At 38.0% G+C, this 17,585-nt stretch overlaps 1 protein-coding gene across 5 annotated transcripts in view; it reads left to right on the forward strand.

The window, feature by feature from the left end:
• Positions 1-17,585, forward strand: part of MYPN (myopalladin) — a 110,074-nt gene that overhangs the window by 74,710 nt on the left and 17,779 nt on the right. For all 5 annotated transcript variants that reach the window (XM_025434502.3, XM_035715365.2, XM_035715364.2 and 2 more), the window contains 5 exons: positions 3,485-4,081; positions 4,440-4,578; positions 13,549-13,770; positions 14,950-15,099; positions 16,012-16,094. In XM_025434502.3, coding sequence (XP_025290287.1) covers positions 3,485-4,081; positions 4,440-4,578; positions 13,549-13,770; positions 14,950-15,099; positions 16,012-16,094 — 1,191 coding nt within the window. The remainder of the gene's footprint in view (positions 1-3,484; positions 4,082-4,439; positions 4,579-13,548; positions 13,771-14,949; positions 15,100-16,011; positions 16,095-17,585) is intronic.

The raw sequence follows: 17,585 nt of genomic DNA on the forward strand, positions 1-17,585 counted from the left end.
GCATCCTTATAATTTGGAAACTCTAATTTTCATTCTTAGAAATCTTGAAATTAATATTTGTAGTTTAGAAACTAAAAAGTAAAAGAGCCACCATTTATTGATTACTTATATGTGGTAGGCAATTTATCAATTTTCACAACAGTGTTGAGACGTTAGTTATTCTTATTTTATTTATGAGGGAATTGGGTCAGAAAAAGTGTAGAAGCTACCCAAAGCCACACAGATAATGAGTGGCAGAGCCAGGATTAGGACCTAAGTCTGTCTGTCTGTAGAAACCATATTCTTGAGCATTATGCTTAAATTATGTGTGTGGCAATGGACAAGATATATTCAGGTAACCCAAGAGAGATGATAAATCTGCCTGGGTAATGATGTCAACTTGAAAACTGATAAAAGAAACCTTGGGTATAAACCTGATTTCAGATATCCTCATGACAACAAGAAAAGAGCAGCTGAGCTTATAACAATTTATGATAGGCAGTTACTTTGAATTAGAGATGTTACTCAGGATTTTAGAACTGGTAGCCGTTGTAATTAATTTTCTCTTCCTTTCTTCTTTCATTGCAGTAGATAAGTTCCACATGTTATCTGTAAATAACCAGTGGTTATTTATGTCATATGTATGTATAATAAGATTTTTGAGTCCTGAATAGCTTGTACTATCTCATGCATATTCATATCTCCTACACAGCCTATCAAAGTAAACACAGAAGATTCAATAAAAGTTTGTCGAGTAATGGAATTGACACCCAATGTAATGAATAAGAGAATCCAAACAACTGTTTTAAATCCCTTCTGAAACAAGACTAATAAAATGAGAGGGGGAAAAAACAACCTTGTTCAAACAAAAAGAGACATTATTTCCAAGTGAATTCTTCCAGAAACTCAGATAATCAAAACAATTTGACACTGTATCTCATATATCATTATGTTTAAGACTTGTGACCCTCTATAATCCAATGTATTGCATTGGATGATAAGGGCTAATGTGCCTTGGGAAGCCTTACTTAAAGTAAAAAGCTAGTTCTTAGTTTTTATTCAGTGAGAACTAAAGGAAACAAGAATCAATCAATACCAAATGACTTCCTGCCCCCTTTTATCATCCTTATCTTTCTAAGCTTACTTACTTGTCATATACTACTTTTTCTGTTTCCCTAAGCACAATAAAACATTTCTGCAAAATCATTCATGTAAACTACTCTATGCAGAGATGTCCTGAAAACCATATAGCATTATTTTCTGGCTATAGCAATCACAGAATGTGACCTGACAAATATGAAATCCATTAAAATCTAAAGATTTCTGTATTTTCATTCTATTGACTAAGTTAACACAGAAACAATACTAATTGTATATATTTTTATTTTTCTAAGGATAATCTAACAAAGTTATTTCTGTTTCTCTTGGTCGCTGAATCTTTCCTCTATGATGAAACTAAAAGGTTTAATTAATTTTTAATTATATCACTTTATTCTCTCAGCTTAAAACTTCTAAAAAGGAGAGAGAGATAAGAAAGTTACTATACCAAGTGGCTAACACTTCTGAATTCTTAGTTTAACTCAAAACAAGAATTTTCATAGATGAGTAGAATGATTGCAGCCATTTGACAGCAAATAGGGTCTGTTTGTGAAGTTACTTTTCCATATATTGTGTATCAGAAATGTTACTGAAAGAAAGGAAAAAGATCTTAAACTCCAAGAATTCAGAAAAATCAACGTTTGGAGAACCTCCTGATTCAACTTTATTATCACTGGTGTTGTTGACCTTCCTGATGCTATAAAAATACTGAACTTTTCATTTTTAATAGATCTCATGTTCAGCAGATCACCTATGTTACAGCAGCAATCTATGTTTCCAAAGAATGTAAAGCTGTGGTAGATTTGAAACACCAGTCTTCCTTGTGGAATTTCCTGTTGTTATTCATTTGAGGGTAAATACTTCTAAACAGCAAAGTTTAGCAGCCCTGATGACTTTATGCGTATAAGATTTTTAGAGATTTTCATTTTCCATTTTCTTTCTTAAGAAATAATTAACCAGGGGCACTTAGGTTGAGTGTCCAACACTTGATTTTGGCTCAACCTCCACTCGGGCTTGCTCCCTCTTTAGTGGAGTCTCCTCTCCCTCTCCTTCTTCCTTCTGCCCCTCCCCACTGTGGTTGCTTGCTCTTTCTCTCTCAAATAAATAAACAAATCTTAAAAAAAATAATTAACCATTTTATTAAGATAAATAGATTGTAGGCAAATCATATAATGTTTCTGCAACTCAGCTTCCTACGAAAGAAAAAAGTACTTCCAGCTTTTCTTCTTTCCCCTTAGGAACAATTAAAGTCTAAGGCAATGTTTCTTTTCTTTTCTTTTCTTTCCTTTTCTTTTTTCTTTTCTTTTCTTTTCTTTTTTAATTTTTAAAAATTTTTTGAAATTTAAATTCAATTTGCCAACATGTAACACCCAGCGCTCATCACATCACATGTAAGGCAATGTTTCTAACTAGGGTGGCCATATAATCTACCATTCAAACCCTGATATTTTTTAAAGTAAAAGAGCATTATTAATAATTATGCCAGGAAAACAGGCATAAACCAAGACTCGAGGATGTATTGGGACATATGATCACCTTATCTATAATGCTTTGTTGTTGAGAGAGGATTAGAAACACCAAGACACATCCAGCAGCTTTATTAAGGTTTGCTTTAAAATGAGGCAAAATGGGGGCACCTGGTGGCTTAGTTGGTTAAGCATCTGCCTTCAGCTCAGATTGTGATCTCAAATCTCAATCTCAGGGTCCTAGGATTGAGCCTGGTGTCGGGCTCCCCACTCAGTGGTGAAACTCTTTTTTAAACTCTTTTTTAAAATAAATAAATAAATTGAAGCAGAATGAAGAATACAACACACTCAGTTACTTATGTCGCTGCCTTCTGTCCCAAAGCTGAGATACAGTTTGCTCCTACCAGAACTTTAGGCACTCCCAACAGAGGAGCATTGTTTCAATTTCTTTTCCTAACTTATAAACACTCTAGAATTGGGCTGCCATGTTGTAGGGTCACAACACAAAGAATATAATGTAAACGATGCCTTTTGGAGCTGTGCGTTATGAGGGCTTTTCCCCTTTTCCTCACAAACAGATTTAGAAAGGAGAAACAGCTCACAAAGAATTGATGAGCTCCTTCCTGGCAACTCTGGTTGTGTGTTCTGAGTCAGCATAAAGTTATAAATAGCCTGTATACACATTTTATTTTTAAGATTTTATTTATTTATTCATGAGAGACACAGAGGCAGAGACAGAGGCAGAGGCAGATGGAGAAGCAGGTTCCCTATGGGGAGCCCTATGCAGGACTCGATCCCAGGACTCCGGGATCATGCCCTGAGTGGAAGGTAGACGCTCAACCACTGAGCCAGGTGGCACCCAGGTGCCCCTACACATTTTCTGATGAGTGAGGTCAAGGGTGACAGATTTCCCTTCTTTCTCTCCCCACTCTCGTGTGCAGTGATTCCAGTCAGCTGCAACAGCTTCACAACCAAGTCTTACTGGAACAACAGCAGTTGCAAAACCCGTCTCCTTCATCTCCTAAGGAGTTTCCTTTCCACATGAGCGTTTTGAACTCCACTGCTTCCCCGGCGGTGACAGCGTCCGGCAAGCAGGTGAAGGCCCCACCGGCACAGACATTCAGCCTGGCCCGGCCCAAGCATTTCTTCCCTTCTCCAAGTGCCACCGCAGCAGCAGCAAGCGCGTCCCCTTCCAGCTCTCCAGTGTTCACCCTGAGCGGCACACCTCAAACCATTCAGAGGACAGTGAGCAAAGAGAGCCTCTTACTTTCTCACCCCTCCATGCAAACCAAATCTTTGGGAGGAGCGTCCATCCAAAGCGAGCCACCCCCTCCGGCTCCCATAGAGCCAGCACAACCACCACTCACATTTGCTGTCTCCAGTGGAAACCAGTTTCAGCCTCGCTGTGTTTCCCCAGCTCCAGTCTCTCCTACCAGCCGGATTCAGAACCCGGTGGCTTTCCTCAGCTCAGTCCTGCCTTCTCTCCCTGCCATCCCGCCCACTAATGCCATGGGGCTGCCCAGAAGTGCACCATCTGTGTAAGTGTCATTAAGATCTCTGAAGTAAAAGATGTCACTTAAGAAAGGACCTATGCCTAGAATAGCTTCATCTGGGACAGGACTCTCATTGAGTGGATTCCTAGATAACCCTCATAGACACTAAACGGATTTTGAACACTTTAGAGCAAAGGGCATGATTACTTTAAATCATTTTCAATAACTTAAATACTGAAAACCCCTCTACAAACACAGATTCTCTGTGCAGTGCTCAACGTTGGGGCCTAAGTGCCTGATGACTCCTGGTATCTGACTGCCATTTCAGCCACCCTGATTCCTAGGCTTTCGGGTACTGGCAAGGGCTTTTCATGGGTGTGTCAGCTGTGACTTTATTTTACAGGCCATCCCAGGGACTAATGAAGAAAAACACAAAGTCTCCCCAACCAGTGAATGATGATTACATTCGTGAAACTAAGAATGCAGTGATTCTAGACTTGGGGAAAAAAATGAATTTCAGTGATGTCAGATCAAACCAGCAGGTAAGATTGTTGGGCTCAAATGGTTTATTGGAATTTCAATACAAGAAATACAATTTCACTTAATTCAGTCCTTGGATGGTTGGGCCACCAGACCTCAGTGAGGCTGACCCTGCAGTGTTAGAAGATAGAGCATAGATTAACCAAAGGTCATACAGGAAACTCACCTACATGGATCTACCGTTCTTGATTACTCCAGTAGTTAATTCAATGTAACTGTTTATATGTTTTTATGTAGGATGAAATATGTTAAGGAAAGAGAGATTAGATAGTCTGTTGGCCATTCCAGCAACCCTCAGCTCAGTATTGACAAACACCATCACATCTTTGATATATTTCAATGTATGAGAAGATCTAGATTGAAATGAACTCTAGGGTTCCACGCTGTCCTTTATTTGACTTCTACAATCTAAGGTGCTAGAGGTCTATTCACCAGTTCCTTTCAATCTTTACATTCAACATCAGTTGAATCATGTAAAATAGCCATTAGTCAATATCCTGTGGTTCAACCCACACAACTCTTTGCTCACTAGTGAGTGTTCACACTGAAGGAGAGAAAGAAAAGCCATAAGTGAGCATCAAATTAAAAAAAAATAGACTATTTTGTTATTTGAGCTATTTACTTTTACATTTCATAACATGATTATTTTTAAAAATGTATTACTTTTTAATAACCAAACTCTTGATTTATTTCCCAAGGTGGAAACTGATAAAATCTAATTTGAAACATAACACAATATTTCAGTCAAAAGTATATGCCAAATATTGTAGAATTTGTAGCATAAGTAATCCCTGGAAACAAGGCTCCAGATTTTCCTGACCATATGCTGTTTTCCTTAGTGTTTCTGTCCTTTACCTCCAGTGGAGCCATGGATATACAGTATTTTACAACTGTGCTGTATGTTGGGCAATTTTTACTAAGTAGATTCTTTTGAAAATGTGCTGCTTAAAATCTTTTTCAGTTTGACTTTAAATTATTGAATCGAAGAAGAACAGTTAAACTCGCTATAATTGAGTACTTTTTCCTGTATTGTTTCACCAAATTACATATGTTTCTGGGAGGCAAATGCCAAGGCAACTATTCTTCTCTCTTCCATCTTCTAAATGGAGAAATGGAGGCACAGTTGTCAAACTGTCAGTGTTAGAACTAAAGCTGGAGGCCTGGTCTCCAGGACACCACATTTTCCCTGCAACTGTGCAGCCTTTTACAGTTTTATGGCAATTACCTGTAAGCCCCATAAATGTTGCTCTGTCTGATGCAGATTTGCTTTCCTGTAACACTGTCATCACATATGTGGTTGTTAATCCTTCTAAGTGTCACTGAAATCGGAGCTGTGTTCAGCCTATGTCTTTTATAACTCAGAGAGGGAGCAATTAAAAGCCTGTAAAAATGATACCAGGTGGGATCCCTGGGTGGCGCAGCAGTTTGGCGCCTGCCTTTGGCCCAGGGCACGATCCTGGAGACCCAGGATCGAATCCCACATCGGGCTCCTGGTGCATGGAGTCTGCTTCTCCCTCTGCCTATGTCTCTGCCTCTCTCTCTCTCTCTGTGACTATCATAAATAAATAAAAAAATTTTAAAAAATGATACCAGGTCAGCACACAAGCTGTTTGATTTTACTTTTATAGTTACTCTGTAGGTAGATCCATGCTAATCTGCTGTCCAACTCCAGCAAAGTAGGGTTTTTCTCCTAATTACCTGAAACGTGAGCATATGTAAACATGAACTTCTATGAATTGAATGTCATAATCCTGATAGAGCTCATTATTAAGCTTCCATCATGAATTAACTCCAAGGCTAATAGAAGGGACTAGGAGCAGTTTCAAAAAGCATCTCAATACTCTCCATTTGAATATCTGTGACGTGCATCAGTGTTCTTCTAAGAATCATTAGTCTGAGAATTGCTATGGTGGTTTAGTTACAGAATTGGTCCTAGACTGAGTTCTATGCCATGAATAAGAAAACCAAGCTGCATAAATGCAATTCTGGAAACTAAGGATCTGTCTAAGATGGAAAGTTTGCATTAGGTTGGTAGATGTTGATTCTGAGTAAGTTTGGGGAATAAAAGGATGACCACATTATAATACTGTTCTGTCATTGTTGCCTTGGGAAATGATAGTGAAGATGTTGCAGAGAACTGTCTAAAATGTATTGTGGCCTATTGATGAAGTTAGAAGAAGAAAATTTGCTTGGGAAAGTGGAAAAACAATCATAAAGAAACACTTGCCTATTGATAGCCATCTATATCTGTAGTCTGGGGACAGAGGAATCAAAATGATCAGTTTTATCATTCCCATATTAGCCTGTACATATGAAGGGGAAGAAAATTATTTCTTCTGAAGAGTATGCATCTGTTTTTGTTTTATTTTGCTTTGAAAACTTTTAGATCTGAAAGTTGGACTCTTACCCATTTTATTCCTAGCAAATGAAGAACAGCAACCTTTTAGAACATGTGTGTGGTCTAACCTCATTCCACTATGCTGAGCATGGAAATAAATCAGAGGTCCTTGAACAATGAATATTGACTATAGACAATTTCCTCCCCAGAACTCAAACTTATAAATTAACGTTTTAGAATATGGGTTTTCTTTGACATATCTACCACTTTGTATTATCATAACTGTAATATTTCAGCATTTACCTTCTAACTCATTTTATATAACATTTCTAAATAGCAATTAACATTTGCTTGTTGATTCTTAGAACATTGTGTGACACAAAGGTTCATATTTATCTGGCTAGCTTTCTAAACTGACAGTGAAGTTTCTTTGAATTGATGATAAGTTGAATTGACACGAGAGGTACCCAGCCTCTAGATTTTAGGCTACATTATTCCTTATTTTGAAGTGTATCATTCACCACCAGTGGATCTTCAGTGGACAACAATAAACATAAATGGTTTAGGATAGCAAGGTGAATCTGAGAAGTCAAAGGAACATAGGATCACAAAATATAATAATGAATGTTTCCTGACCAATTATTTTAATTCACACATGACTTAACATGATTTTCTTTACCCAGTATATATTTGGTAACTGTTAATTTCTAAACACACACACACACACACACACACACACACACACACACACACACACACACAGAGTCTTATTTCAGCTTTCCTCCTTGACCTCATTTCTCTGGAAACATTCCCATCACTTTATTCTGCTCATTCCCCCCAACACACTTTTTAAATTAATGCTTCTTTAAAACTGTCTGTGGTTCCCAGATACTGCCAAAAGAAAAAAATATGCACCTAATTCTTGCTATACTTTTTGTTCCTCTAATCTTCTTCTCTAAGCTGCTTAGTCCTTTCTTCTACCTAAAGCATACCTCTTTCATCTCTTACTATGAACTCTTTATGAAAATCCTATTTTTGGGATCCCTGGGTGGCTCAGCGGTTTGGCGCCTGCCTTTGGCCCAGGGTGCGATCCTGGAGTCCCGGGATCGAGTCCCGCGTCGGGCTCCTGGCATGGAGCCTGCTTCTCCCTCCTCCTTTGTCTCTGCCTCTCTCTCTGTCTATCATAAATAAATAAATAAATCTTTAAAAAAAAAAAAAAAAGAAAATCCTATTTTGTGAGTCTTGCCATCATTCCTTTTCTAATAAGAATTCCACACAGCCATTGACCTTAGGTTGCTTATTTGGGGCACAGTAGAACCTTGGGATAGTGAAGTATCCCCATGTCATCTGCCATAGGCCCACCCAGGATACACCAGTTATAATCTCCCTAAGAGCTGGAATTGGTGGATGTCTTAATCATTGCTGCACCCCTGTTGTGTCTGGCACAGAGTAGGTACAGAATATGTGCTGAATTAGTACATGGTTATGGGATTTACATTAGTTTCATATAAAATAATGAGACTTTCGACCAAATAGAAAATTTTGGATTTGTGGCCTATCTATGGAAAATATCTCACTTGACTATATAGATTCTGATTATGCCTAATTATGGATACTACCCTATGATAATAATCCATTTCACTCAATAGATTAAAAAGATGAAAACATTGAAAGTAAGCGAAACTCTGGTGTTAACTGAATGTCAGTTTCAGACAGAAAAACATTCTCTCCTTTGGGCACAGACATCACTTACAAGCATCTGATGCAAAAACTGCTGCTTTTACTGACAAAGGGATAAGGCAAGGGGAAAGGGAGATTGCAGCATAAATTCAGTCCTGGGAATTCAAAGCCTGTGTCCACCAGCAGTAGATCAGTAGGACAACCTTTCTGCAAACAGTGAAGAAAGCACTTAAATTTAATTCCTACATATTGCTTTTATTTGCAAATTTCTTTACAAAATCTGAGTCCCATCAGTTGTGACTTGGAATGACAATCTTGATTTATGTGTAATCAGGGTAGTTATCCTTGTGATAACCAACTTTTAGTTGCAAAGCACTACAAAAAGAGGTCAATTTCTTCTTTGGGGATGGTATACATCTTTGGTAACCGCTCAGGAATAAAGATTCAGTGCTTTAGCAACAGGCGACGTACCCCTGTCACACAACTGTATGGTTTCCAACTGCATGTTCCTGTTTCCCATTTCCCAAATATTTGTGAAACCTTTATGGGAATTCCTTGATTTACAGCATTCTTATTTTGTTGCTGATTTGCAATTTATACATTATATACTTGGTAAATTAAACAAGTATGTCTAAAAAAATTTTTTTTTCTCCCAGTATCCCTTTGAATTTATTGAGTGGGACTATTTCTCCTGCTCTAGCAATATCAAACCTAAGGCAGTCAGTCTCAAAACAGTTTTGGCCCATCTAGTTCTTTAAGGTTCTATGGTAACTTTGTTGTGAAATAGTCTTGACTCAGTAGCACAAAATTTCCAGTCCTTGTAGTAACCAACACTGTAATCCTTATTCAGAAATATAACACCACACACAAATACTCCCATCCATACCCCCACGCTGCAGAGACTGTTATAAATGGTGAACCTAAAGCCAGGAAGGGAAGTATGGCCAGCTTCTCTCTTTTTTGCTTCATCCTCCCCCGCTTTACTACACTGTTCCATACTCCCTTTTCCAGCCACAGAGAGACAAAATCTGACCCCATAGTGGCTTTGTCTTGTATGTGGCCCATGTGTGCAGGATGGAACCTATCACAAGTCCTCTGCCCTGACACAATGCAGCTTGCCCAGTGACAAAAAGCTGCCTCACTCCTCGCTTTAGCTCTTTTAGGCAGGAGTCAGATATTAACCCATTGTAGAAAACAAAACAAGCTCTCCAGATGGATCCATTTAATCTCCCTTGCTGAGCTTAAAGTGAAGGCAGGTACCCTTGGAGTAGAGGAGGAGGTAGGAGCTGCAGAGACACAATAACTTTTTCCAAAGTCCTCTCACTGGATCTTCCTCCTTGCTTCTTTGTAGAGGAGGAGGTGAGGGGTTTAGATGGTCTAGCCTGTCTGTAAGCACCTGCTTTTGAAATTTCTGGGGAATAGTTTGTCTGCCAATTCACTTGTTTTTTTTATATCTAGCCCATCTTTGTGCCTCGATAAAAACTTCCAGTTAAGATCTGGTTGCTACTGTGTCCTCAGTACCTAGTTATGAGTAGTATTTTTTAAATAACTCAGTGAGTGTTCTGTTTCCATCACCTCCCAATTTGCTATACTGATAAAATAATAAATATATAACCAATATGCATACCTTTATAGTAAGACAAAATGTGCATATTTTCATCATAGTGCTTCTGTAGTTCCTTGGATCAAATCAATTCAAATATTTATAAACTCCGTAAAGTCAGGCCGCAACTTGGTCAAATCAAGTTTGGAATACATGGAGACAATGTGGTATTTATATTCTCAGGCAGGCACTTGAGGCCTCATATATATCATCCATTGTATTCCTGAAGGTTAAGTATAATCATAACTTACCACTATGTATAATAACCCTTCTTTGGGAAAATTACTTCATACTTTCAAAATAGAATTTCAGGAATTCATCTCTCCCTATAATAACTCTGACAATCTATTTAGCCAGGAAGTTACCAGCCCTTACATGTCTGGCAGAAGCTTCAGGAAAGATGCTTTAATTTAGAGCAAGAGCTCCATTAGACAATGACTAGAGGTGGTATGGAAAGAACTGGGGGGAAAAAAAAGGAAAGGACTAGGAATTTGGGGACTTAAATAAAATAAGATGAGAAGCCGTAGAAGGCTAAGACATCCCTCGTGCCACCCTCACAAAAACTCTGAGGTTTCCTGAACTTTAGGATCAGTGTGTGAGGTTTGAGAACTATGTGAATTATTCTGTTTGGATGTAATTTTCAAAATAATAAAGCCTCTATTTAACACCTACTTCATATGTAAGGGAATAAAATGACTCATTGGTTTTAATCCTCAATATCCCAGAAAATAAACAAATGTGTTAAAAAGAAAAATAATATATAATCAGAAGCATAAATGCAATTCAAGAAAGAAGAAATATATATTCTTCATGTGATTTTAAACTGGCAAGTCTTCTCGGCCTTTTGGCTAAGATCAAGTGTAAACTGGCAAGACTAAAATATTTCACATTTGGGAGATCATTAAATGTATTTATGGAAAATATAGTCATTGTGTGAAGTATTAGATTGAATCATATGAAATTCTATATTTTTGACCTACAAAAAGGTCAGCCTCATATAGTTTGGTCTACTAGGTAGCTGGAAGCTTTGTCAACTTTTTAAAAAATTCCTATAATATATAAAATAGTCTTAATACTTTTAAACTAGGTTTCAAATTAATGGAAGTGGACAATTTTTTACTTTAACTGGTTTGAATTATCTGATTAAAAATTAATAAGCTAACTGAAGATTAATCATTTTCTCTACCCTGAAGAGCTGTGGGTTTATTTTGCTTACCCACTGTGAGATGTGGCCAAGAAAGGAGGATTTAAAATTGGGTTCAAGAAATTGAAACCAAGAAACACCTGATTTCTGTATTTCTGTTTCCTAAGTTCCAATTCTACACAAATTCAGGTGATAATATGTATAAGATAATAACTAAAGGGCATGAGTAATGTGATTTAATAGCTTGAGAATACATTTTATGAGTCCTGAATGCAATCACTCTGCGTAAGACTGGAGGCAGATGTGTATCATCCATGTACTTCCGAATTCTATTTCAGGAACATCCTAGTGCTGTCTCCATGGTGCTCACCTAAATTATGAAATTGTGGTTAACTAGAGTCACAAGCTTAACAGAAGGTCTTACCTTCAGCCCAAAGCCATGGCTCAGGAGTCCTCAAAGATGCAGTTGGAACAAGTGATTGCCCCCATGTCATCCATGTATTCACTCATTCTTCAGATACTCACTGAGCATCTGCCACAAGGCAGACACCATTCCATGTTCTGTTGATATAGTGAGAAGCAAGATAAACAAGATCTTTGCACTTGTGGAGCTAACATTCTAACCCTTAGAGATATTCAGTCGCTCAATCAATAAACAAACAAGAAATATACTAGATAGTAACCAGTACTGTGCAGAGAATTTGAATGGAGAGTTCATTTACATGAAGTGGACTGGGAAGGCTGCTTTGAGGAGGTGACATTTAAGCTTGATAGTATTCAGCAGGGAGAAGGAATGACAGGAATTCAGGACAAGTCCTAGATTCAGAGTTTAACTTGGTACACTCAAAGTGTGGTCTGAGGTCCTGTGGCAATCTGTAAGCTATCACCTCTCCACCTTGACATAAGTACAGAAACTGAGAGTAACCATTAAGAAATCTTCATAGCAATTTGACAGAAAAATTTTATTTACCTATTAAATATAATAATTTTGCATGCCTCCTAAATTACATTTTTGCTATGAATTCATTTTTATTTTACTTTATAAAACTATGCATTGGAAATTTTTTAAAACCTGGTTTTCACCAAAAATAGTGTGAGAAACACTGGCTTAACTACTCAACAATTGGATGAATAGTGGCATGATTTCCTGATTTGGGGAAGAGCAGGGTAAGAACATTTCTGGGAGACAGAAACAAAATGTGTATTGTTTGGATGATGCTAAGTTTGAGATGTCCATTGGGTGCCCAAGCCATGATATAGAATCAATCACTGGGCATATGAGTCTCATGATGTACAGTAGATCATTGAGTATATGAGTTTTGAGGAAAGCTCAGGCTTGAAGATATGGATTTGGGTCATCAGCATACAGAAGATAATGAAGCTGTGAAATGGGATGAGACCACCTACCTAGGACTAGGAGCTAGGAAAGGAGACTGATAAGGATCAGCTTAAGAAAGAAAGGGAAAACCAATATGGTGTTGTGAAAACAAACAGAAGAAAATATTTCAAAAAGGAGGAAGTAGCCATCTTTGCCTAATGCTGCTGAGGGGTCAGGTAAGAAAAGATTAGTAGCAATTGGATTTGGCAAATTTGGAGACCCTGACAATCTCAGTGGAACAGTGAGAACACAAGCCTCATTGGAGTATATTAGCAAAAGAGTGGGTAACAAGGAAATTATCCTGTAACAATACAAAATTACTTCAGGTAGGTTTGTTGTGGTAGGCGTAGAGAGATGCAATGAAGATGATGTGAAGTAAAAGATTTATTCAAGACAGGTTTCATCAAGTATACAGATGGGAACGTGCAGAATAGATAGGAAGTTGGTAATGGAGGCATGCATCAGAATGCAGTTCAGAATAGTTTTTCCATATTACCAGATAAGAAGTTCTACATATTGAAATGGACATTAATACTAGAAATGGAAATTACATTCCATCTTCATTTCTCTACAGGATGCTACTGGGGCTCCATACTCAAGGTGAGGAATCAGGATTCACTAAGGCAGTTTGGGATTATAGTAGAGACATTGACATCTCCTTTAGTGCTCCATGGTGAGGAACTGGAAATGGAATATGTTTGGTTTATTGGGTTTCCATGATATATATTTAATATCTGAATCTAAAAAGTTCCATCCTCAAATTATACTCATAGTCATCCTCTTTCTCACCCATAGAACTGAAATTGAAACATATTTGCCATTTTGACAGGAGTACAAAATTTCAAGCTTTGAGCAGAGGCTGATGAATGAAATAGAGTTTCGCTTGGAACGTACCCCTGTTGATGAATCAGATGATGAAATCCAACATGATGAGATCCCCACGGGCAAGTGTATTGCTCCCATCTTTGACAAAAGACTTAAGCATTTCCGGGTTACAGAAGGCTCTCCAGTGACATTTACTTGCAAAATTGTTGGAATACCAGTTCCAAAGGTAGGAGAAGATGACCAGTTGGTTGCCCAACCAACAACACAGAGCTGTAGACGGTGCCTTAATGAAAGTTTTGTCAGATTCTAGGGAAGTATCTACAGAGGGAATAAAAACTACTGCCAGAAAACTAACAAAGCCTAGATAATTTTACTAAAAAGAGAGAGTCAGAGATAGGATCATTAAATAATTAGGCCAAAAATAAATCAGATTTATGGGTAAGTTAGAATTTTAATACAAGTTTAAAATAAACTTCTTAGTCATGATCTTCCATTTTGGGCTATTGATTCTCTCAACCACCAAACTCACCAAACTGATATTTTTCTTTTTACTTAACATTTATTGAATACCCACAAAGTGCCTGTTGTTGCACAAAGTGAGCTATATTTGTATTATGACTATTAGGTTGGTAAATGCTGAAAATGTCATATCGTTATTACTGGCTGCTGAAAAATCTTATGAGTCACCAGATTTTTTTGGCAGTCAGCTGAAAGAAGGATTTACACCTGGTATGGCTGTGGTAGGGGATCTCTCTGCTCTACTTTCAAAAACATTAGCATGGTGTTATCATGTATGGTTAGGTAACCAGGAAATGTGAAGAAGAACAGCTGCAGCCAGTATTTTAACCCCCTATCTTTGAGATATCTCCTTGATACATGCAGAATTCAACATGAAAAATATACTTACTTAAATTTTAGCCAGATGAGAAATTTAACAAGTGACTCCTGGCTTCCTTCCACTTGGTATAATAAACCATACTATCCTTTCAAGTAAGGTGAGCTATTGTAGACTCTCAGATCTGTGACTGCAGAAGACTTGAGCTTGTAAACAGGATAATGGGGGGGGGGGGCGGAATTCACACTCCTGGCTTTCATTATTTTGCCTCTGAAGACATGTCTGGTCCTTGGGGTGGCTTTTTAAGTAATTATGAAGTACAATAGAAACAGTCAAAAGCTTGATCTTGATCCTAAATTATACAGAATTTTTGACTTATGTATTGTGTATGTACAAGTGCAGGAGCATATTATATAGTCATTTTTAATATATATTTTTCTAAGTGCTTTATAAGGGATGGGGCACTTGTAGAGATGACTATCAGTCCTTGCCTCACCCTACTTCCTACTTCATCATCCTCAAAAGATGTACAGAACAGTGTATGTTCTCCTCGATTAACTCTCATTGCAGGTTTACTGGTTCAAAGATGGGAAGCAGATATCAAAGAGAAATGAGCACTGCAAAATGAGGCGAGAAGGAGATGGGACGTGCTCTCTGCACATCGACTCCACCACCAGTGATGACGATGGCAACTACACTATCATGGCTGCCAACCCCCAGGTGGAGAAGCAGGGTTCTGCGCTGTGCTGCACTCTGAGGAAGGAGAACTTGATGTCATTGTGAATGAGACCTTGAGAAGTGCCAATTACTAAGGATTGCTGAGGAAAATGAATGAGAAGCATTGTGATTGTGTGTAACTAGAGCACAGTATCACAGCTTAAAAGACCAGTTAGCCATTGATGGGTCACTCAACCCTTCAGCCTTTGTCAAAGGAGATTTGTAGTATCTGTTCACTATATCCCAGATGTATTGGGCTAAATCATATGGTTATCAACTCATTCACTCTCTTGAAGAGTCTATAAATCATTCTACCAAAGAATGATTTGTTTTGTTCTTTAGAAAATAAGCAAATTATTCCAAAAACACTTGTCAATATTCCTCAAAATCATAATGTCTTTTTTTTTTTTTGGTAAAAGTTGGAAAGCCATAATATTTCACTTTCCTTTTCTGAATGAGATCAAGACTTAAAATTCCCCTAAAAGTCATGGTGGCAGAATAAATATCTTCAACCACGATTAGAATACAAACTATAGAACTATAATTTCTATTCTCACCCATTCTTCTTATTAAAAATGTTAGTTTTGAGGATAATCTCTATTAAGAAAAGTATAAAATACTTGGCCACAGTCTCTGCATGTGGCTGCAGATAATGTTAAGTGCACAAGAATTCAGATTTGTTTACATCTGTGCTCTATTCATTTCTCAGCTCAAAATGAAAGTCTCCATAATATTCTTTAAATTCCTCCCTGGAATATTAACAGTGATCTAAGGAGTCATATTTTATTGTTTTCATTCCCACCCCCAAGTTTTTGTCCTCAGAATAGTTAGCAAAAGGTTCATAATGCTCCAGTCCAGAAAAAAATTCATATAAATTGAAAAAAAATGTGGAAATCTCTTATTTTTGTTTCTCAGGGGAGAATCAGCTGTTCAGGCCACTTGATGGTCCAAAGTTTGCCCATTCGCAGTCGACTAACATCTGCTGGTCAGTCTCACAGGTAAAGACAGTAAGAATCTCCCTTCTCTAGCTCCTCCCAAACATCCGCCCACCACAATAAACATCAAAGTATTGGTCTACAAATTGTTACATAAAGTGCAGTTCTGCACCTGTAGCATCAACATTCCTTGGGAGCCTGTTGTAAATGTGGAATCCCAAGCCCCACCCCAGACCTACTGAATCAGAAAGCGCATTATAGGGCAGCTCGGGTGGCTCAGAGGTTTAGCGCCGCCTTCAGCCCAGGGCGCGATCCTGGAGACCCGGAATCGAATCCCACGTCGGGCTCCCGGTGCATGGAGCCTGTTTCTCCCTCTGCCTGTGTCTCTGCCTCTCTCTCCCCTTTCTGTGTATTCTCATGAATAAATAAATAAAATCTTGAAAAGAAATAAAGTACATTATAATAAGATCCCTAGGTGATTTGTGAGCACATTACATTTGAGATGCAGTGGTCTGTCATATACTCTTAATGGCTCAAAATTTGTAACCATCAGTAGCACCTGTGCAGATAATATATAAACCAGAATCTTTGAATTAAATTACCATATTTTCTTTAATAAAACAGAAACTGGGGACGCCTGAGTGGCTCAGCAGTTGAGGATCTCTGCCTTTGGCTCAGGGTGTGATCCTGGAGTCTCAGGATCAAGTCCCACATCGGGCTCCCTGTGGGAGCCTGCTTCTCCCTCTGCCTATGTCTCTGCCTCTCTCTGTGTGTTTCTCGTGAATAAATAAAATCTTTTAAGAAATAATACAACAGAAACTGTTAATGGGTATATGTATATAGGTCAAATATTTTTGTTGTTGTCCCCGGTATAACAATTGTCTCTAATATAGCAATTGGCTTTATTCCTCTCTGATTTTACTAACCGTTAAGAATTAAGAGCCTGGCTTCCCCTTGAGTCTTATGGTGCCATGAAGTCTTAGCAAAGCATTCCATAGTTGCTGACATGGATAAATTATATTTGACTTACCAAAGGAGCAAAAATAGTGACCCATGGTTCAGATACAGTATTTCATCACTGCTGCAACTATACCTTCTTCTTCATTTTTTTTCCTCAGGAACAGCTGTTACTGTTGGTCAGTCTTAACCAGTTTAAGTTCATGACCATCTTTAATGGTCTGCCATAATTTATAGCCAGGTTAAATTTTATTACTCAGAGACACAGGGATTGCAGCTGCCTTGTTCTGGGTAATAAACAGGACTTGTCTTTTGGCTCTCATTTGAGATTCAGCTTGAATACTGATTTATTTGTTTATTTTGAAACTTTTGAACAACTGGTCAAAGCCAAGGCAAGGGGAGCTGAGCTACTTAACCCAGAATGACTTCAGAGAGAAAGAAGCTAAAGCCTGTTTATTTTATTACAGATCTCATAAGATAATCCTACAGTGTATGAGATGCTTACCACTTTGCTTTTTTACATAAGCTTCACACCATTATTTATTATTTTATTATTTGTTTACAACCTCCTTCCTCACCCCACCCCCAAAATATCTG

Source organism: Canis lupus, chromosome 4 (genome assembly GCF_003254725.2).
Source record: "Canis lupus dingo isolate Sandy chromosome 4, ASM325472v2, whole genome shotgun sequence".
Lineage (NCBI taxonomy): Eukaryota > Metazoa > Chordata > Mammalia > Carnivora > Canidae > Canis > Canis lupus.